The sequence below is a fragment of the Mytilus californianus genome, unplaced genomic scaffold, assembly GCF_021869535.1.
Source record: "Mytilus californianus isolate M0D057914Y unplaced genomic scaffold, xbMytCali1.0.p SCAF_1, whole genome shotgun sequence".
Taxonomy (NCBI): Eukaryota; Metazoa; Mollusca; class Bivalvia; order Mytilida; family Mytilidae; genus Mytilus; species Mytilus californianus.
This window is the reverse complement of record NW_026262581.1, coordinates 134,102,136-134,126,725: the sequence shown is the minus strand read 5'-3', so window position 1 is coordinate 134,126,725 and position 24,590 is coordinate 134,102,136. Positions and strand designations below refer to the sequence as shown.

Here is a 24,590-nt window from a genome sequence, read left to right as displayed (position 1 = left end):
TAACTATTTAGTTTAGTAGTTTAGTTATTAAGTTTAGTCTTTAGTTCTATATGTATGTATCTTTGTATTTACAGTTTGTAACTTGGTGGGTTTAGATTAAAGTTGTTCAGAGAACATTTAAGTCACTTAACATCTGTCCCGTGTCAGGTTAAAGTTTTGGTCAAGGTCGTTTTTGATGAGGTTGAAGTCCAATCAACTTGAAACTTAGTACACATGTTCCCTATATGATCTTTCTAATTTTAATGCCAAATTAGAGTTTTGACCCCAATTTCATGGTCCACTGAACATAGAAATGGTAGTCCGAGTGGGGCATCCGTGCACTATAGACACATTCTTGTTTTTTGGACTTGTTTTGAACAGTTTTTTTTTCTGTAAACTTATGGGTTCTAACAGCTCCTTTTTGCTTAGTTGTTTCACACAATAAGTTCATGGAAAATTTAGTTCTTTGCATACATTTAATCTTTCTTTTGTGGTCCTGTGCTATTTAAATCAGCACAAATGGTTAAGCACAGTCATTTGTTAAATATTGAAACATGTCCAATATCACTGTGCAGAGATTTTTCTGTTTACATACTTTTTTGAGACACACAAGGGATATTGAACAATCTATATATTGCCTTTAAACACTCTAAGCTACTCTCTTATTTCATCTAAAGCAAGAAATGAGCAGCAAGGACTGGTTGAAATATTAATTTTACAACAAAAGAAACGATTTTTAAAATTAATGAATTGCTGTATCAAAGATGAACATTGAAACTTTCCACCAGATTATCAATGTTATCAGTAACAAAACAGATTCCACCAGCAGAGCCAGATCTTAAGACCCTTCTGGAGCATCTGCTTTTTCTTCATGTTTTTATTGTGGTTTGGGTTGCTCAGTGATCAGTTTGTTTTCTTTGCAGTGTTTTGTATCTTTCTTCTTTTGACAAGAGTATAATCTGTCCTTCTTAAATTCATGCCTTGTGTGACCTACCGAACTAGACTTATCACTGGGTTTGTACTTACATGAGCAACACGACGGGTGCCACATGTGTGGAAGGATTTGCTTTCTCTTCCTGAGCACCTGAGATCACCCCCAGTTTTTGGTGGGTTTCGTGTTGCTCAGAATTTAGTTTTCTATGTTGAGTTTTGTGTACTGTTGTTTGTCTGCTTGTCTTTTTCTTTTTTAGCCATTGCATTGGCAGTTTATTTTCGACTTATGAGTTTGAATGTATCTTTGGTATCTTCTTTTGTTGAATAACATTCATTTTAATAGAAAAAAGGAAATTAGGATGTAAAAATTTTCTCACAACAAAAGGATATTATCAAAATTTCCTCAAATTTGTTAATAGTAAAAGTTGACTTAAGAAATCAAATTCATTCTTGAAGTAACATAGATTTCTCAAGGGCATTGGTGGCTGAGTGATCTAAGTAGTTCTACTACTGTACTAAAAGCATGTCAACAATGAGGTTGTGAGTTCGTGCCCTGCTACCAGGAAATAGCCAATACTGCTTAAAGTGGCATTAAAACACCAAAAATCAAATCATATTACATTTCTCATAGACTGAATGCTGAGAAATTAAAGTTTTAACTATATGAGGAACAATTTAATAATTAGTCTATTATACCTGGATAATAATTATTTATAACATTTTCATAGAAAATATTCCTTCTTATTATACTAATGAAAATACAAGTATTAGTTTTAAATACATGAGGGAACACATTTATTTATTAGTCTATTATACCTGAATAATAATAATTTATAACATTTTCATAGAAAACTTCATTTTTATCATACTTATGAAAATACAAGTATTATATCAATAGCCTTATAAAGGATAACATGCTGATATACTTATGCGACTAACTATCAACAGTTTAAACCTGTAGTAATCTAGACTAGTACCCTGCCCCTATTCGTCAAGTTTGTATATTGTCAAACCACTTTTCCAATAAAATAAAATCTGTTTTTAGCAACATTTGCCTTGACCTTTGACCCAAAAAACCAATAGGCCTCTCCCCCTTCCCTTTATCCTATATCTGAATAAGTTTCATTCCAATCAAGCAAAGAATACTCAGTTTACCATCTGGAAACCATTATTCCAATTTTTTTCTATATTTAGTAATAATTTAGGTAGTGACCATGACCCTGATCTATTGACCCAAAAATTAAAAGATTTCAGTCCTTCTGAGTTTAAGCTTATGACAGTCAGATGCATTTGATATAACAGAGATTAAAAAAATATATTCATACAACAGTACAATCTTTACCATGTTTACTACAATCTTTACCATGTTTACTACAATCTTTACCATGTTTACTACAATCTTTACTATAACTACAATACAACCTATAACATATAAATTCAAACCTCAATTTCAAACTATAAATATAATAATTTTGAACACTTGACAACATTGCTGATACTGTTACAGCAAAATGCCTCATTTACCTGAAAATTGGGATTTCACAACAAAAAATGAGCAGATAAAAAACATTTACATCTCATTCACATAGAGAACTAATATATATATTTACACAGAAAGCATTATTTGAGTGTAGTTAACATTACAGCATAAAAAGTTAGATAAATTACTATTTAAAAAATCCAAGTGTTAAACCCCAAAATGGAGCCAATAAAAATACTTAGTAAACTTTATGAAAATTAAAATTGATGCTGCAAATAAATTGGTTATCACATATATAGCTTATAATGTAGGTACCATATTTGTGTAATCAACTCCTTCTACAGTTTTCAAACCAGTTCCCTAAAACTTCACAGGAAGATTGCACATATGTTGAATTTGTGCACCTGCTATTATAGAATTGTTTGAGGATTTCTGTCTCATTCTTCCAAACTCAGCAGTAATTAACAAGTCTATTATGTGATCTAAGGTGGGACAGGAACATTTGGCAAGGTTTAGCTAGTTTTCTTATTACTAAAGGGAAGGCTTCTCTTATTTCCCACTAAGATATATATCAAAAGGTACAAGAATAACAGCACTTAACTGAATGATGTCAGTATAACAGCTGACAAAAATACACCATATAGATATAGATACACACACATATACATACATATATATATAAATAAGATATATCAATAACATATTTAATAGCAAGTATTATATGAATGAATCTTTATTACATATCTTGTACTTGTAATTTATTGTTTAATTTGTTGTATGATTAATGGCTTGCCATTGGTGTAGATAGGGGGTAATTTAAATCTAGTTTGTGCAACCCAACTAAATATGCCTTAGAAAATGTACATTCTGTTGGTAACAGTTAGAAAATCATGTCTGTTCACTTTTTTAAATAAATCTATAAACAGATGGAAAAAGATTTATATAAAAATAATATGTAGTATGACTGCCAATGAGACAAATATCCACCAAAGTTCAAATGAAGTGGATGTAATGTTATGGTCATCATTTGTTCAAAATAGGTGATAAATAATCATAAGCACCAGATATTTAATTAATAAGACAGCACAGGAATTTTCATAAGGAATTCAAAGAAAAAAATTGCATAAATAAACAAGATCAAATTTGTAGAGATGAATCCTTATCATGCCCCTTATACCTCTGAAATGTTAAGAAATGTGCAAATTCATTGACATATGTTGAAAATTCTTGCCAAGAATAAGTTAATGAAATAAAATAAGAAAACTAAAAAAAACCTGTATACAATATAAAAGTCTCATTCTCTGCCTCTCTTTGATTACACAATTTTTGGCTTCATTTTGCTTTTTTTGTTAAAAATCCTTTTTTTGTCAATACTTTGGAGGGGGGAGTGTAACTCCATAAAAGGGATTATATTATATATAAAAAATTTTAGACAATGTTATGCTAAATAAACTGCTTCGCTGAGCGCAGCTGGATACGACTGCAGAGGTCCAACCATGAACAGTTGGGGCAAAAATGGACACAATATTCAAGCTTGATACAGGTCTGAATTTGGATTGTAATTAAATATTTGACACATAATAGGTTTCTGACACAGAATAAATGTAGTCAAACAACTTGAAATTGGTTGTATGATTTGAATTTATATTCAATTGAAGATTTCTTGCTGTTTTGCAATACACTGTGCTGTTGCGCAATACTTAATAAATCTGTTTTCAGATTATATACAAAGAATTGGCAAAATAAATTGTGACCCCCAATTTTTTTTTTTTTGGAAAATTGATAATTTCTTAAATGTTGAGGAAAAAAAATGCTTGTTTTGGCCCCTAATTCCTGAACGGTTTGGGCAATTACCCCCAAAATGAATCCCAACCTTCTACTTGTGGTATTGAACCTTATGGTACAATTTCAGAGCAATCAAAATACTTATACACAAGTTATAGTCCTGAAACTAGAAAAATGCTTGTTTGGGCCCCTTTTTGGCCTCTAATTCCTAAACAGTTAAGACCATCACCCCCAAAAACAATCCCAACCTTCCTTTTGTGGTATTGAACCTTTTTAGAAATCCATACACTTAAACTAAAGTTATTGTCCTGAAACCAAATGTCTTCGGACGACGACGACGTGATAGCATTATATGAATGCAAATTTTTTGCAGTCGTATAAAAATCATATAAATCGTAAAAGACATGAAATAATTAATTAATAAAACAATTATTTTAAAAAATCAATTTAGGCAATCAAAAGGAGGGGGACAAAGAAATCCACTCTTGAAAGCATGGCTAAGAAGGTGAAATCTAGATGATAAGACAAATAGATACTGATTCTATAAAAACATCCCAGGTAATAGAAGAGGGTAAAAGGTGCATGAACCTCATATTTTGCTTGAAACTGAAAAGCAAGGATATATAGATATAAGAAGATGTGGTATGAGTGCCAATGAGACAACCCTCCATTTAAGTCAAAATTTGTAAAAGTAAACCATTATAGGTCACAGTACGGTCTTCAACACGGAGCCTTGGCTCACACCGAACAGTAAGCTATAAAGGGCCCCAAAAATTACTAGTGTAAAACCATTCAAACGGGAAAACCAACGGTCTAATCTATATAAAAAACGAGAAGCGAGAAACACTTATGAACCACATCAACAAACGACAACTACTGAACATCAGATTTCTGACTTAGGACAGGTGCAAACAAATGCAGCGGGATATAACCTGTTTATTTATCATGTTTGAGAGAGGCAAAAGATACCAAAGTGATATTCAAATTCATAAGTCAAACTGGATACTAAATATTAATGGCCTATTTTAAATGAACATAACTAATAAAACCAACACCAATACCATGTTTGGACCTGTGTCGCTGCTTGTAATTGATTGAGGTAACATGTATACAGAAGCATAACTGATAATTCCCTAAAATCATTGAAACCAAGAAAAGTTTGACAAAACTTTTCCTTGTACAATGAGTTTTGTAAAATTTCAAACTATCAGCAAACAGGAAGTGGCTACTCAGCAGATGTAAAAAAAAACCTGCTTTCACATTCACAACACTGGTAAAAAACTATTTGAACAATACACAAATGTTAAAGTCAGTAAAGTATGAAGGGGGTCTATTAAACTACAAATGATTTCAAAATGCTAATGCTACTAAATATTAAACTGCATTAACTTATCATATTATTTATCTTGAAACTAACCTAATCAGAAAACTTAACCTCAGGTGCTAACAACAATATGAAAAAGTAACACATATGCTTGCCTTGCAATATTTGTCAACTTGAAAAATACTCAAGCAATATTTTGCATAAAAATATTCTTAGCATATCATATTCTTTAATAAAATTTCATACGACAAAACATTGAATAAAAAATTTGCAATGAAGAGTATTATATATTGAACAGTAATAACCCATCAAATTATGATAATCTGTACATCAAAAAATGAATAACTTAAATATTCAACTGGGAATAGAATGTAGAACTGCTGAAACCCGTTTTCATCCGACCCTAATTAAAATAATTATCAAACTTAACAACATAAATCATGAAGGCTGATTTCAAATGAAAACAAAGCCAAAAAGCATTCACCAGTCAAATGTCCGTCCAATCTGATCAAAGAAGATTTTGTTGTAAGGCTCAAAATATTCTTTCAGTTTAGCTACAACCTCTTCATCAATTTCAGGATGTGTCCGACCTTTTGTTCGATTAAGACATTTATGTCCAGTTGTTTCATTCTTGATACAGAAAAATCCCTTTGTCCGATCAAAAACAAATGAGGCTTTGCTTATTCTATGCTCCAGACCCAAGAAAGATTCAACCTTCTGAGACACCTCAAAAGGGTTCTTTGTCAGATTCTTGCCATCAACAATCAAGATCTGTTCCAACTGAAAAAATCTGAGCCAATGTTTCATGAACTGATAATAAACAGATCTTTGGATAGGCTTGTAGTTATCATTTACATCTCCATTATCCTTCAAAACTTTCTCCTCAAAACTAGTTGTTTCCAGATTCATCCTTGACCTTTTGTCCATTAATTGAAGGTGGTCTGACATTGCTCTCTCTATTGGATCACGTACAAGCAATATCAGTTTGATAGTACTATTCATACGAAATATTCTCTCTGGAGATTTATCATTGTGAAAGTAACCAGGAGTTTTTTCTATTGTGATTTGATCTCCATAACTTAAAGGCAGATTTTTTTGGTACCAGCTTATTCCCTGAAAGAAATTTCTATCAAAATAGTGAACCTCCTTTGAAGAAACCTGAATATTTGGATGTAAATCAAGGAATTGAAGTAGAGCACGAGTTCCTCCTTTCCGCATGCCAATGATGATGCAGTGAGGTAGACGATGTTTGGGCTTGTTGTAATCATTGTCAGAGAGTATATCCTTGAAATTCACTACAGGTTTATCTGTTGGATGACATACAGTGTATAGACCAATTATGACAACCAGGACTGCTATTATTGAGGCAAAAATAACTTTCCGTCGACTTAATCCACAACAACATGCCTTATCCTGAGTATCTCCAGAGTACTGAGGTAGAGGGTGATACTTGGTAGTCATTCCGTCACCCTGAAAACAAATAAGTAAAATTATATTCAATTCACATTTTTATGCATATCTAAATATATTTAGTTATGTATTAGGCTTAACATATAAACACTAAACACTAAGTCCAATGCAACCTTGACAAATCCTTGGAACTTTGATGTTGTACCTATCCTCTACTGTGACATCTGTTTAGTCTGCTGTCAGCATTAATCAAATCAGCCTCTTCTTCAACCTCATTTTTAAATATTGTGGCAAAATCTAACTATCAAAAGACAAGAATGTTCCCTTGAAGGCCACACTGTGCCTAGGGGTGTAAAAGAGCAATAAATGTGTTATTCCTTAGTTTTTGGTTTTGTTAAATGTGTGCATGGCTTTTATTCATTAATACAACTTATCCTATCTTTTCCATTAAAATGCTAAATAAAAGCAACAAAAAGGCTAACTAGGACTGTTCACTAAGCTGGACTAATATCCCCAGCATCCTGGATTGACATTTGATTATGCTAGTGACTGAAATACAGAAAATCAATGATGTCAATAACATAAATTTTGACTTTTTAAAATTTTTTATTTGATGTTGTCTCAGATGCATGTACCTCTTTATCATTGAAAGTCTGAAAGTTTCTGAGCAAAGAATTTCTGAATTCATATAAAACAAGCAGTCTGAGAGTATTGCATGGCAATACATAGTCCCCTACCGGTTAAGAAATAATTGTACTGGAACAAAATGCTAACTTGATCTATAACTTGTCATGGTGTAAACTATATAACAAATATCAAGTCAATATCTTCAAACATGACGAAAAAAAGTGAGGAAAACTGATAATTTAAGTGAATTTTCTAAGTCCAAGGACCATAACTCTGAAAAATATAATCAAACCAAAACAAAATTCAAACTTGGTCTGTAACTTGTCATGATAAAACTATATACCAATTATCAAATCAATATCTTCAAGCATGACAAAAAAAAGTGCGGAAAACTGATTATTTGAGTGAATTTTCTAAGTCCAAGGACCATAACTCTGCACAAAATCATCAGACCGGAACAAAAATCGAACTTGATCTGTAACTTGTCATGATAAAACAATGTACCAATTATTAAATCAATATCTTCAAGAATGATGAAAAAAAGTGTGGAAAACTGAATATTTGAGTGAATTTTCCAAGCCCAAGGACCATAACTCTGCACAAAATCATCAGACCGAAACAAAATTCGAACTTGATCTGTAACTTGTCATGATAAAACAATATACCAAATATCAAATCAATATCTTCAAGCATGAAGAAAAAAAGTGTGAAAAACTGATTTGCCGGACTGACAGAAGGACAGACAGACGGACGGACAGACAGATGGACGCTTGCAAACCTAAAGTCCCCTTCGTCTTCGTCTGTAGGGGACTAATAATCTGATTTAATTTTATATGAATTAGAATTGTTGATTACGAAGTCTATTTTGCATAGGCAACTGATATCATCATGTGATCACTGTAGTTAGTTGAAACAGTATGTACAAAGTTTCATAAATAAAAAATTTCTGAGGTGAAAGGTCATGATTTGGGATTAACTAAACAGAATAAAAAATTCCTTCACATTTTAATGTTTGCATATCATGATCTTTTTTCTACTAAGTTTGAAGTGAATCAAACAAAGGATAAATAAGTTGGTCTGGAGAGACAGGCATTTGCAGAGGATATAATTAGTGTCTCTACTGACAACAAAATTCCTAAACTGACAAAAGGATCCTGACTTGGGACAATCATTTAAATGACCTTAATGTTGTGAACATAAATTAAAAGAAAAATTAACATTTTGTCTGGTGTTATAATTTGTGCTATTATGGACTATGAAACCACTGAAATAGGTACCCAACAAATATCAGTAGTTCTAAAGTATTCTAGGAATACCAGTACTTTTCATTATAAGATATCAGTATTTAACTCAACTATAAGCCATGATCAAATCCTTGTTTTTATATAACTAACACATTGCAGTATAATATAATTTTAATATAACAATCGAAATATGCACAAATGTGTAAAATTGCAGAAAATTATGATCAAATATGCATATCTATCAAAATATGCTACCATCCATGCATAAAATTGTATGACAGTAAAATTAAAATATGCATAAAACTGCATGACATTAAGTTTAAATATGCATACAACTGCATAAATTAAATAGTCATATAAAAATTAGTGTACAAAACTGTAATCCACAGATTAGTTGTATTACTCATTTTGAAATATAAATATCTTGGGTTAATAGTTTAACTGGAGTATTAGAGAAAGGAAAACAAATAAAAAACTTTCAAATAGGTTAAATTGACTAAATTGCAGCCATAGCTGTTAACATGTTTGTTCAACCTTTGCAAAAGGTTAATTATTGTCATTTCTACAATATGTCTTGCCTGCACCTTTATTTTGTTATTTCAAAGGGAAATACACATTGAACTTAGGACAAGGTTCAATGAAACCTGTCTTAGTGTAAGGTCCAAGTATGTATAAAAATTTGTAAGGGTTCCACGGAACCCAGTGTCTCGCCTACTTTTTCTGTTAATCGAAGGCTCAACAAAAATGAGGAAGTAAATCAATAAAAATATTCCTCTTGATACTATCTTTTGATTGCAAGAAGCTTCTGTCCAAGTTTGGTAAAAATCCAGGATAGTTTATGAATCTAAATGTTTAAAAACTTTAACTGCAGACTGAATGTAATGTTAACTGGAAGAAAACAAAATTTCCTTCTAGATACTAGCATTTGATCATAAACAAGCTTCTGTCCAAGTTTGGTACAAATCCAAAATAGTATAAGAAAGTTATTAAGATTTTAAAAACTTTAACCACAGAGTGAATGCGTTGTTTCCTGGCAGAAAATCTAAGTCTATTTAAAAGTAAAATACGGAAAAAAATGGATTTATTTTTTAACAAAATTTCCTTCTAGATACTAGCTTTTGATCATAAACAAGCTTCTGTCCAAGTTTGGTACAAATCCAAAATAGTATAATAAAGTTATTAAAATTTTAAAAACTTTAACCACAGAGTGAATGTGTTGTTTCCTGGCAGAAAATCTAAGTCCATTTAAAAGTAAAATAAGGAAAAAATGGATTTATTTTTTTACAAAATTTACTTCTGGATACTATCTTATGATCATAAACAAGCTTCTGTCCAAGTTTGGTACAAACCCAGGATAGTTTAAGAAAGTTATTAAAATTTTAAAAACTTTAACCACAGAGTGAATGTAATATTTCCCGGCAGAAAAAACTAAGTCCATTTATAAGTAAAATACGGAAAAAATAGAATTTTATTTTTACAAAATTTACTTCTGGATACTATCTTATGATCATAAACAAGCTTCTGTCCAAGTTTGGTAGAAATCCAGGATAGTTTAAGAAAGTTATTAAAATTTCAAAAACTTTAACCACAGAGTGAATATTTGTGGACGCCGCCGTCGACGGAATGTAGGATCGCTATGTCTCACTTTTTCGACTAAAGTCGAAGGCTCAACAAAAATGGGTCAAGGACTAACAACCAATCTACATACCAAATATCATTGATCCTTCCTGTACAGGGGAACAGACCTAATCATAAAAACAGACCACTGGAGCATGTACCCATCATTACAATGTCATTGAGACATAAACCCCTCACAACCAAACTATATACAAAAATTGTTGACCTACTTACTGAGGAATGTACCTCATCCTAAAAACTTATCTGATGCTAAAGAATGGACTTCTTTTTTAAACAGCACCTGAACATGGGAGCATGAAGATTAGATGAACTTACATTAGATGGAAATATACACCTCACAATCATTGTTGACCGTTCAGGTATAGTTACTTAAGAACAGATGTTAAATCCTGAAAACATAACCAAACAGTTGGAATGAAAAATTGAGGTCAATAAAAGTTAAAAATGTGTCACCAAGAACAATCACCTTCAAAAATCAATGAAGGTGAATGCAAGTTTAAACAAACTTAATGCAGAAAATATGTATAACAGTCTCACATGTTGCAGCTTCTCTCACATGACAAATACTTATAAATACAATTTATTATAAAGATATAAAAAATTGGTAACAGAAATATCAAAAGGTACAGGATTTTTGTTTGTTGAGCAGTATACTGTTACATGATTAGAGTACCATCTTTCTAATGTATCAAACAAGAAATAAATAAAACCTGACAACATTTGCTTAATCAGAATGAAAATCGTCTATTACATACTAATCAATTATGCTTAACATTCTTACAGCTAGGTATAGAATTCTTTGATAAAATCTTTATGTCTGCATTATTCAATTTTTAAGGTAAGCTTGCACAAACTCAATAACTAAAACATTATTTTGAAATATCATACTTAACACAGAGATATGTCTTGGCTTTTTGTTAATTTGATAGTAAAATGCAAATGTTGAACGAATGAAAATCTGGCAATAATTGTACACATGAAAGCACTAACAATGAAATTTTCCATATAATTAATATTTCCAAGTGGCATAACTTTTTTAAAAACAGTTGATCGGTACTAATTTTCGATAAAAATCTGGCAAGAATTGTACATGTGAGAGCACTAACAAGACTGGACGGACAGACAGATGGACGGATGCCCGGTATTTCTATGTCCCCCAAAACACGTCATGTGGGGACAAAAAAAGCAATGCTTTTAACATGCAAGTTATGAAAAATAGTCAGTCAATGAACCATGACTGAAGGTACAGGGCCAAACAATCTCCATGGAAATGAGATGTGCTAATGCTAATACAACTGTATACCAAATATCATTGACTACCACTAGTGGTTCCCCATAAACTGACCTTATCACACAATAAAACATAAACTAAGCAAAAGTTTCAAAGTCAATAGACCATGAATGAGGGGCCAGAGCCATATAATCTCCATGGAAATGAGATGTGCCAATGCTAATACAACTGCATACCAAATATCATTGACCTACCACTAGTGGTTCCCCATAAACTGACTTAATCACAAACTAATACAGTGTTGGTGCTGCAGCATACCCATGTCTTGATTTTCAACTCCTTCAAGGCAAGACAAAAACACAGGTTGACAAAATGGAAACCATTTGCATTCACCATCATACCATCATACCTCTTCTCGTGCATAGCATACCCCCATCTGAATACAGGAAGTTGGTGTCTGATAAATCCAAAAAGTGTCACAGTCAACCTGCTGACCAAATATGAAGTCATTTTACTAAGCATTTTTTTGTTTTTGAAAAAAAGTGTGAGAAACATATTTGTTTTCAGTCAACATGTTAAATAGTTAAAGGTATCGTCCAATAAAAAAAAAGCGCTCACATGTTACAACTCATCATTTGCAAAATTCAGCAAACAGGAAGTAGGTGTCTGAAATATCTGAAATATCTGAAAAGTGCTCAAAAGTTACAACTCATCAATGTCAAGCTGCTGACCATATATGAAGTCGTTCTGTTCAGTAGTTTGGGATAAAAGTGTGATGAAAATATTTGTCTTACAACAGACAATCAGACAGACAAGGTGATTGCAATACAGCCCCCACTTTTAGAGTGGGGTATAATAATTAGCCATAAATTAAGTTCATATCAATAATACAGACTTGAAACATTGGTTATTCATGTCTGATGCACATCCTTTCTACTCAACAAAGTTATTAAGAATTCAACCTACTGAAATGAGTACTGTAAATTCAGAAATTATTGCATGCATTTATTATTGCGATTTTTGAAGAATAGACAATGTTTCAGATATAGGAATGCAAGTTCTTATTATTGCGATACTCACCCAGCCGCATTATTTGCATTTATAAAAACCTCACAATAATTTCTGAATTTACAGTAATAACTTTGATTAAATATATTCATTTAGCTGATATTCTATTACATGGAGTCTCCAGTTATATAAAACAGCTAATTTTTGTGTTAAGATGATAAGCAATTATGTGCAAAGTTCAAACTACAAGATCTTCAAAACATTATGAATATTCACTGAGAATTTACACTTAAAAGAAAGCAAAAGTTTTATTTTCATAAAAATTGCATATTGTGATAAATATTTCTCAGTAGGAAATTTTGATCACATGCAAGTACCACAAAACTACATGAGTGGAGTTCAAAAATTTGGTAAAGTTAACCAGGTACTTGGTACTTCCATGTGTAATAAACTTGATTGTCTAAAAACTATTTGAAAATGGACCAAAATATGTGATTTCTTCATGAAAACATATGGAAGGGACTTTTCCATGACCACACAAGTCATTTCATGCAACTTAATCTATTGTAAACCATCTGTTTTTTTTGTTATGTATTTCTTCAACATAAAAATAGGCATAAATCTGAAACTTAACTTAAAACTTCAGTAAAAAAGTAGGCTAAATAATACCCACAACACATCCTATCATTTGTCTCATCAAGGAAATAGCCTAAATGATACCCTTATCACATCCTGTCTCATCCAGGAAATAGCTAAATAATACCCTTATCACATCCTATCGTTTGTCTCATCCAGGAAATAGAACGACACATTCTAAATATTTAACAAATTATTCAAATTATTTATAAAGGAAGTATGTACCTAGTTATAAAATTGATTTAAAGTTCTTAATTTTGTTAATTAGAGTGGCTAAAAAGTATCATCTTACCTACATCATAAATTGTAGACAAATTACTTAAATGTACATGATACTACATCATAATCCCAAAATATTCATTGAATAAAAAATACAACATCAAACTTAGATGTTACTTAAGGTTCAACAAATCATCCATAAAAATGTGATTTCTAAAAACCTGAATACCAAAGGTAATTTTTATGAGAAAAATGATTTCATATTTATAATTCATAAATGAATTTTGAGCAGCAAGGTCTACAAAATTATGTTAAAATATCATAATTATGAAAACAAACACTTAAAATATCATAATTATGAAAACAAACACATTTTTTTCAGTAAAATATATCAAACATTAAAAAATAAAATGAAGAGACTGTCTTGTACAACTATACATCTATGATACATCATGTCTATCAAGAATTATAGTTTATACTGTCCTATATCACAACCCAGGCTTTCACATTATTGAAATCAGTAACTCAATAAACTCATTAGAAAATATGTTTTAACTGCAAAGGTGATACTGAAGGAAAAAATCAAACCCTTCTACATCCTCATTTCATAACAAATATGTGCAGTTGTCTATTGCACTTTCATAATCCATTTTACTTTTAAACAAAGTATCAAGAAGCACTTGACACAGTCGTGATAAGCCTCTGTTTTCTACAATGTATTATTTTGATTTGTTTATTATATTTGTTATTTTATGTCTGTTATTTTTTACTACATGTACCTCTTTAACTGCTTTATCTTTTATAATGGTACATTGAACTATATGACTGTAAATTAACTATGTGTAAATCTCTGTTTTTGATTGTATTGTAATGTGTATGTGCAGGCCTCAGGAAACATTTGTTTGTTGTAACTAGCTACCCTCTATTAATAAAGAATTTATTATAATCATATTATTATTATGATTAGTCCATATTGGGACAATGTAATTTTGTGTTGATGAGTTGGTGTTTTCACATATATATCCAAAATAGCTTATAATACATATGTGATATTTATGAATATCTTAAATAATATAACCTTAAGTTATAAATCTTCCAAATAGAAACCGTTGAAAAATTCAATTTATACGAAATAGAATTGTCCAAATCTAAAAATATCCAAACTGTGTAAAAATTTCCGAAAGCAAAAGAAGCATATGGATTTATATTTCAAAAATAGTAATGCTTGATTAAAAAAATACTACTTAATACTAATAATGCCTTGTGAGAGAGAGAAGTGCAACATGTTGATAACTTCAAAACTAGTGGCTCCCAGAACACTGAATCACTAACCTGACACTTGAGAAACAAGAACAAGTCAGAAGCATTAGTTGTAGTACAAAAAATTTCTACATTATTTTTTCTTTCATTTTACTTCATCTGTGCAATATATTTCAAACCTGTTTCAAAGGCTATAACTCTTCAAGAAGTCCCAGAACAATTTTGAAATTGGTAAAAAATTTTCAGCTGTATCAGAGGAGACAATTTATTAAAAAAATTTGTTGGTGAATCAAAATCTTATATAATTTATCTATACATCTCAACGACCAATCAAAATCTTATATAATTTATCTATAAATCTCAACGATCAATCAAAATCTGGTTCACAGGAGAACATTTTGAAATAAGATTATGGACAGACAACAGATGTTAGTGATGCCTATAAATCACATGGTCCAGATGAGCTAAATAATTGTTTACATGGAGCAGAGCGTTAACAACATAGGAATTGTGCTTGAAACATGTGTGTGTTATATTCAGTTTTAAGTTTGACACATGATGTTTTAAGATTCAGTTTTATGTTTGAAACATGATGTTTTAAATCAGTTTTATGAGTGACACCTGATGTTTTAAGATAGTCTTTTGTTTAAATCATGATGATTTAAGATTCAGTTGTATGAGTGAAACATGATGTTTTAAGATTCAGTTTTATGTTTGACACATGATGTTTTAGATTCAGTTTTATGTTTGATACATGATGTTTTAAGATTCAGTTTTATGTTTGACACATGATGTTTTAGATTCAGTTTTGTTTGATACATGATGTTTTAAGATTCATTTTTATGTTTGATACATGATGTTTTAGATTCAGTTTTATGTTTGATACATGTTTTAAGATTCAGTTTTATGTTTGACACCTGATGTTTTAGATATAGTTTTATGTTTGACACCTGATGTTTTAAGATTCAGTCTTATGTTTGAAACATGATGTTTTAAGATTCAGTTTAGTGTTTGATACAAATGATGTTTTAAGATTCAGTTTTATGTTTGACACATGATGTTTTAGATACAGTATTATGTTACAAAGAATCCCTGATATCATATGACAGCTGGGACAAAATTTATAAAAAAAAAAAGATGCATGAAATTTTAAAAGCTCTTTTGGTTTTTATAATGGAATTGGTTTGGCCACAATCCAAATTTACAATACCAGCTTTTATTTATTGTGATTACTTCAGGAAGATCAGTATACTAAAAAAGTTATAATGCTTAAAACCATTGGGTCTACAATCAGACAACAATAACCACCTATCTCATTCATATGTGGCCGCAAAAAATCTGAGTAAGTATAAAAATCTACAGTCTTTGTGCTGTTAGTGGAAAATTATAAAAATGAATATGTTACAAAAATATTAAATTGTGCAGGTAAAAAACACTGATGTATAAATCTTACATTATTTTTTATATCAACAATGTAGTAAGTAAAAGATAAACAACAAAATTATGAACATTGTGAATCTTCTATTTACTTAATTTCTACCATTTATATAATATACCGGTATGTTTTTTTCTCTACTGTTTAATTCTATATGATACTGTTACAAGCTTCTATATTGTATGAAAATAGATTATTTTTATAAATGTACAACAACTGTTACATAGAACAAGATATATATATATATAATGCTTTTGAACAATATAAAATTGTGAAATTTGCAATAAATACATTAAGTAGTGTTGATTTTGTAATTTTCAAATAATAAACAATATAAAATAAGAAGATGTGGTATGACTGCCAATGAGACAACTCTCCAGAAGAGACCAAATGACACAGAAATTAACAACTTTAGGTCAATGTACGGCCTTCAACAATGAGTAAAACCCATACCGCATAGTCAGCTATGAAAAGCCCCGAAATGACAAATGTAAAACAATTCAAATGAGAAAACAAACAGCCTGATTTATGTTCAAAATAATGAACGAAAAACAAAAATATGATATACAGCAACAAACGACAACCACTGAATTACAGGCTCCTGACTTGGGTCAGGCACATACAGAATGTGGCGGGGTTAAATAAGAATATTTTCTGCCTTCTGCAAACTTTTCTTGTTTGCTTGAATTTTTATCACTTAAGATCTTCGAAATCTGCTTTCAATTCAACTGATTTTAACTTTTTTCAAGTGCCAAACAAATCCAAAAAATATTGAATACATATGAATAAAAGGACAAGTGGGTGATACTTTAATGAGACAGAAACAAAACAGCACGAATGACAATGAAGACAATATGTCTACTTAAGGCAAGAAAAAAAGACATAAAAATAAATGGCAAATTTTGGCAAATCAGATATCTATAATAAAAAAAAATGATATTGGCACATCTGACTTAATAAACTCAATGCAGATCACAATTGAAAATGCAGTTTCTGACGTTTATAAAAATTTATAGAACAAACCTTGCTGAAATATAAAAACCTTATAACAGGAAGTCATATTTTTAAATTTAACTATTACATGACTATGCTTGAGTACAAAATCCTCTACTGATTTTTCTGATTGGTAGTTGTAATATTTGTCCTTTAACCTGTATATTTGAACTAATAATACAAAATCAGTACTTTGATTAACTTACAGAAAACCTATATATAACTATGAGGAAAAATCCATCTATACTAATGTTAATTTGATTTCTTATGCCGTGTGGTAGAATGAGGTATTACTATTACTTTATTTACCAATCTTTGATGTCATGGTTTTATTGTTCCAAAAAAATCTCCGATTGACCAGTTCAAAGAAGTTTTCATTATGTTTCCAAAATACATCTTTAAGTTTTTCAATAACTTCCTTCTGTATATGAGGATGAGAACGACCTTTTGTCCCTGATAAGCACTTTTGGTATGCTGTATCTGTTTTTAGACAATAAAAACCTTTAGTAGCATTGTAAACAAAGTCAGATTGAGGTATTGCATGTCTTAGTCCAAGGAATGATTCTACTTTATAGATTTCAGGATAAGGATCAGATATTAGCTGATCACCGTCCACAATGTGAAATTGGTTCAATGGGAAATATTTCAACCAATTTTTCATGTATACATCATAATATGATCTTTGAACTGGTTTAAAGTTCATATCAATATTTCCAGTCTTAGGATTAAGAACTAATTCTTCAAAAGGTTTCACTTCCAAACCCATGTCCTGTCCTTTAAAATTCAGCTGTAGTTGATCTGAAATAGTTCTTTGTACTGGATCCCTGACAATCAGCAGTAGCTTGATGGTAGAGTTCAAACTATAAACTCTACCAGGAACAAACGGTTCAGTGAAATATGCAGGGGATTTCTCAATTGTCAGTTGGTCTGGAAATGAGTAAGGCATTTGTTTTAGGTACCATCCATATCCAAAATCATAATTATCTTGATTATCAAAAAAATGCACTTCATACTGAGCAGTTTGAATATCTGGATGAACCCCAAGATAAGTTAGCAATGCTCTTGTTCCTGCCTTCCTAGCTCCAATGATAATACAGTGAGGCAGTCTTCGTTTCGTTTGTCTCATATGCACCTTCCGAAAATCATTTTTATCACACACACTGCTATGACTATAGCATGTAACTAGTAGTCCAATTAATGTTACAGTAAGAATAAAGAAATAGGTGAAGAGTTTACGTGGAGTACAACATCTGGAACATACTTCTGTTTTATTAGATAACTGTGTATATTTCACATCTTTGTAATTCATTTTCCCATTCGTCACTTCCTGAAAAAGAAAATATTTATTCCATTGACCAAAATTTTCTTGTCAATCTACATATGAATGATGCTTTGCTTTGCTCTAATTATGCAATATCATATTTATAATCTACAATCTGGCACATTCTTTAGTATGACATGTCCATTTATCAGCAATTTGTTTTAGAGTTATTTCCCTTTGGATAAAAAAAAAGAAAAACTAAATTGGTGTAATTTCCTTAATTGAAATTTATGACACATGTGAGGATCTTATCCCATATCAGCCCCCAGACATGAATTCAAAATTTGCTCTATTGAATTCATTAGTATATTGCTAATTGTCTTTTATCTTAATTGTTTCTGCACAAAAAGCATGTTTTTGCAGGGAATTTAAGAACTTTGCTTAGTGAGATACTTGCAGAATTCATTTTTCAAGTAATCTCAGTTTCTAACAAAATATTGGGCTTGTGGCTTTATCTTTATCTGTTGACCATTAGAACAGTTTGTATTGATAGAACAGAAATACAAAGTCGATTTAAACAACTCTGACATTCAATCTGTGGTCATCATACAGTCTTCAACAATAGACAAATCATCCATTTACATATAATTGTTTGTAGTAAACTAAAGATTAAACCAAACCACAGCAAAAGTTAACAATTTCATTCATGGATTTTTATGAATAACACAGAACAGCATCAAACCAGTGAATAAATGTTTGGGACACCTTTAGTGAGAATTAGATTGAAATAGAATGTATAGATTTCCATCAAAATTAAATAGGTGGAGAAACTTAAAACATTAAGTTCTTAGATAACAGTTTAGATTAAATATCTCTAAAAATAACAAGCAAACGAGGAAGAGAATTTCAAAAGAACCTGAAGAATTATAATACAGCTCATTTTTACCAATGTTATACAAAGTCTTCTGACTAATAAAGATGAAAAATATTTTTGTGATATACTTTATAATTGTTTACTTTTTACACATTGTGACTTGGATGGATAGTTGTCTCATTGGCACTCATACCACATCTTCTTATTTATATTTAATAGATTATTTAAAAATGCCATTGCAATCACTGCTTCAAAATATGAAAGACTAGTATTTGATTTATCTAAGATACTACAGAGCCACTTTGATGGTTGTACAAACACTGCTTCAAATTATTAATTTTATGTCAAAATTCTTAATTTGTTCCAAGGCTAAAAATCAACAATGGTGAACCAAAAACTCTAACGGAAAATCAATCCGAATTGAATAGATTTTACAAATATTGCTAACTATAAACTACCTGATAAAATCAACGACGATTAAATTAGGCCTCCAGAAGTTTTAAAACATCAACTTGTCTGAATAAACTAACAATCTCGTCGTCATCATACAGTAGTATTATAGGACTTCCGTTAACGATTCTCCACAATCAATTCTAACCACTTCTCTCTTACACAGCTTTTAAAAGATTTGTTCTCAATATCTTCAATGGCTAAAAACTTCGCCATTCATTCTCATCATTTCACAGTTTTTGTCAGAAGTTTCAATAAAGTCAATGATCACATGGGCAAGGGAGAAATTAGGACTAAGACTTACATTAGTTCTGAGCAATTTGACTACTTGCAGCTTTTGTCACGGTTTTGAGAACTTTCTTAATATTGGACACAGCAAAACTAGAACATAACAATAATCATTAGCTAGGATTCTGACCAATCCCAAATTATAAGAATTTTATTTACTTCTTTATGATGTCAACACAGAAACTCTAAACAACTGAGGAAATATATAAAACAGGCCAGACCAAAGAAGGAACTGAACACTTACTAGATGAAATGCCATCTTAAAATATAAACATGTCTGATTTAATTAGCCTCTCCACTGACAAATAGTCACTGGACTACCCTGTCCTCTTAATAATGAACAAAAATAGAATGTTCCTCTAACAAAGAAGAGATGGAAAAATACAACAAACAAAACTAACAAATCCCTTTAACAATTTTCATTTTACTTACAAAATAAGAAAATTTCTCCTCAATCTCCAGAGAATAAGAATGTAATAATTCATACATTGAAGTTTGTGAATTGATTGTCAAGTTTTATCTAACAAGCAATGTTTCATCAGTTCATTGCACCTTTTTACTTTCTATTTCTGGAATGCAGGAAGTTAATTATCAGGTTTGCTGGAATATATTTTCAAGAACAGAATAGTAGAATACTGAACAAACAATTCATGAAAAGGGCAATAAAACCCTTAACAATATAACTTGACCATCTGGTTGAATAATCTGTAAAACTTATTCCACTACCCTCTTTAAATATGGTTAAGTGATTACAAGGATGACCTTCATCTTTAGACTACTACTTCCAACTTTTTTCACCTCTAACCTTGAAAATAAGAACTTATAGTGGCTACTTGTGGATGCACAGGGCTGTTTCATTACTGATACATATACATGTATAGGATTTTTTTTCTTTTCATATGAAAGTTCCTTTGAATTCCATATTGTTAAAAAAAGTTTGAAAACATTTCCTTTATTAGAATATCAATACAGTTTACATAACAAGAAAGTATGTACAGTCCTTATCAATTAATTAAAATGTTTACATATACCTTTCCCACCAAAAAAACAAAAAGCCAAGGTTGATTCCTGGATATGTATTAAGTCCTTAATGGTTCTTTTCAATTAAATTACATTACCCAGTAAAGTTAATCAAAAGTTTATTGCATTTTCCCAATAATAATATATCCTTTCCTTATAGGGTTTTCAAATGTTATTTACAAATTACACAATTTCAGGATTTTGAACCAGGAATTTCAGAACTAATGTATAAAAAAATTTTGCCATACAAATTTAAAAATTTTCTTTATTATTTCGAAAGACATATGAAAAGTATTAAAATATTCCCACCTTTCTGTGGAAATCTTTCAAAGTTGTTCTGATTATTTTTTTTGTTTGTCTTCTTATACTTTTTTTATTTGCACAGTATTTTTTTTTGCAAGATGTCATTATTTGGTATATGATACAGAACTAATTTTGCACTTTTGAAACTAGTCCTGTTTTAAACCAACACTTTTCTTTGTAGAGATCTCCCCTAACACTGTCCCATACTACTCCTTTGTAACCCTAAAAAATATCAACAAAATTTTCAGATTGCTAGGGTCTTTTGATTTGAGGTAATTGGTCCACAAAAAGGAAACTTAGAATAAATAGATTTGAAAATAGAAAAGGATATTGATAAAGAGTTTATCCACAAAGCTGTTCAGAATTTGACTTACAAACAGAAAATCTGAAACTTCAAAGGTTTGCTTTGTGTCAATAAGGCTACATTATGCATGAAAAATAGCTCTTTTTCCCTAATTCATCACATATTTTTCATAAAGTAACATCAGATAAACATCCAATTGACAATGACAAATCATTCTTTTATTCTCTAACTACTGCCAGAAAGGTGAAAGTCACCTTTTGTCTGTGTGTTGAGTGTGAAAAAAAATTCAATCAGATGGTTAAAATATGACATAAATTTGGCTGTAAAAATGTGTATCGAAAAAATAAGCACTTTCCCACAATAAAAGTGGTAGCAAGTCTACACATGACTCAATTTGATGTTTAGGATATATTTTGTTCCATTTAAAAGATATTTGAAATTGTGTTTCTCTATTTTTTTTCACTATTTTTACATTTCCCAACCGTTTGTGAAAAAACTGTTCTCCTCACTAGTGAAATAACTGTTCTCAGCAAATGATTAGTCGAAATTTAATTATGACATTTAACTTTCTTCATTTCCTCTGAACTTCCTATTGTGACGTCAGGAAAAAAGGCGACAATGCCTGGTGACGTCACATATAAGGAATACAACTTTCTGCAAATCTTTGAAATGGAAGGATAAAAATCATTAGAGAAACAGATTCCACCATTATAACTCGTGTATTCAATATATCTCCACTCACAACAGTTAAATTTCAATTATTTAAAAAAGCTCGGCAAGCCTCATGCTTTAAATATGAAAATTAAATGTCTCGAGTGGAGAAATATTGCAACACACTTGTTGCAGTGGTGGAACCTTATATTTCCTCATTTGTCAAATGACACTATAACTTTCAAACAAAATGTACTGTTTCCTTTGACTTATGTTAATTGGATATTGTATTGAAATGGTCATTTGAGTGTTAATCAATCTGAAAAGACTGAACAATGATTTATTTAGTTATGTTCACCTTTTTGGTCTTATTTCAGACATGTACATGGCAGCTATTTCAGAACTGGTTGAAGAGTTAGTCTGTGGCAAATTCAGATTTGTTCAGTATATAAACAAATGTTTAAGTACTGGTAGCTTGCAACAAATACTGTGATGGTCCAGAGATGTAACTAACAATCCTGGATTGACTGCAAGTTAAGTTTCTGAACAGGACTTAATTGACTGTAAGTAATAATGATAATGCTGGATGGCTGTTTAATGTACAGAGGCAAATTAAATGCTTATTCAGAAAGAGAACATGATAATCTAATATGGATATTAACCCTGCTTTGTATGAGACCATCAAGCTGAGTCTGTTTCTAATAGGCTGCATTGAATAGTACTATGTAAAATATCTGATAGTCTAACAATCCCATTAGAGAGTTTGTACAATGCCTGATGTCTAACTGTACTACTAAAGAGTTTGTACAATGTTTGATGTCTAACTGTACTACTAAAGAGTTTGTACAATGACTGATGTCTAACTGTACTACTAAAGAGTTTGTACAATGTTTGATGTCTAACTGTACTACTAAAGAGTTTGTACAATGACTGATGTCTAACTGTACTACTAAAGAGTTTGTACAATGTTTGATGTCTAACTGTACTACTAGAGAGTTTCTACAATGCTTGATGTCTAACTGTACTACTAAAGAGTTTGTACAATGTTTGATGTCTAACTGTACTACTAAAGAGTTTGTACAATGTTTGATGTCGAACTGTACTACTAAAGAGTTTGTACCATGACTGATGTCTAACTGTACTACTAAAGAGTTTGTACAATGACTGATGTCTAACTGTACTACTAAAGAGTTTGTACAATGACTGATGTCTAACTGTACTACTAAAGAGTTTGTACAATGCCTGACATCTAACTGTACTACTAAAGAGTTTGTACGATGTCTAACTGTACTACTAAAGAGTTTTTAAAATGTCTGATGTCTGACAATCCTAATAAAGAATTTTTACAATGCCAGATATACATAAATCCTACTAAAGAGTTTGTACAATGTCTGATGTCTAATGGTACTACATTAAAGTTTGTACAATGTCTGATGTTTAATGGTACTTTATTAAAGGTGTACAATGTCAATGTCTGTTGTCTAATGTTACTACATTAGAGTTTGTACAATGTCTGTTGTCTAATTGTCCCATTAAAGAGTTTGTACAATGTCTGATGTCTAATGATACTATTTTAGAGTTTGTACAATGTCTGTTGTCTAATGTTACTACATTAGAGTTTGTACACTGTCTGATGTCTAATGGTCCCATTAAAGAGTTTGTACAATGTATGATGTATAATGGTACTGCATTAAAGTTTGTACAATGTCTGATGTTTAATGGTACTTCATTAAAGCTTGTACAATGTCAATGCCTGTTGTCTAATGGTAACGTTAAAGTTTGTACAATGTCTGATGTCTTAAGGAACTTCATTAAAGAGTTTGTACAATGTCTGAAGTCTAATGGTACTACATTAAAGTTTGTACAATGTCTGATGTCTAATGATACTACTTTAGAGTTTGTACAATGTCTGTTGTCTAATGTTACTACATTAGAGTTTGTACACTGTCTGATGTCTAATGGTCCCATTAAAGAGTTTGTACAATGTATGATGTCTAATGGTCCCATTAAAAAGTTTGTACAATGTCTGATGTTTGATGGTACTTCATTAAAGCTTGTACAATGTCAATGCCTGTTGTCTAATGGTAACGTTAAAGTTTGTACAATGTCTGATGTCTTATGGTACTTCATTAAAGAGTTTGTACAATGTCTGAAGTCTAATGGTACTGCATTAAAGTTTGTACAATGTCTTATGTTTAATGGTACTTCATTAAAGCTTGTACAATGTCAATGCCTGT

At 30.9% G+C, this 24,590-nt stretch overlaps 1 protein-coding gene across 2 annotated transcripts in view; it reads right to left on the bottom strand.

Annotated features, from left to right (window-relative positions):
• Positions 1 to 1,572: 1,572 nt before the first annotated feature.
• The window catches only part of LOC127735289 (heparan sulfate glucosamine 3-O-sulfotransferase 5-like), a 94,844-nt gene continuing 71,826 nt past the window's right edge, over positions 1,573 to 24,590 (bottom strand). Inside the window, exon 3 of one of the 2 annotated variants that reach the window (XM_052245426.1) lies at positions 1,573 to 6,971. In XM_052245426.1, coding sequence (XP_052101386.1) covers positions 5,982 to 6,971 — 990 coding nt within the window. In that variant the 3' untranslated portion in view covers positions 1,573 to 5,981. Of the gene's footprint in view, positions 6,972 to 11,053; positions 18,530 to 24,590 lie in introns of those variants that run through there. The other variant, XM_052245419.1, reaches the window with a different exon arrangement.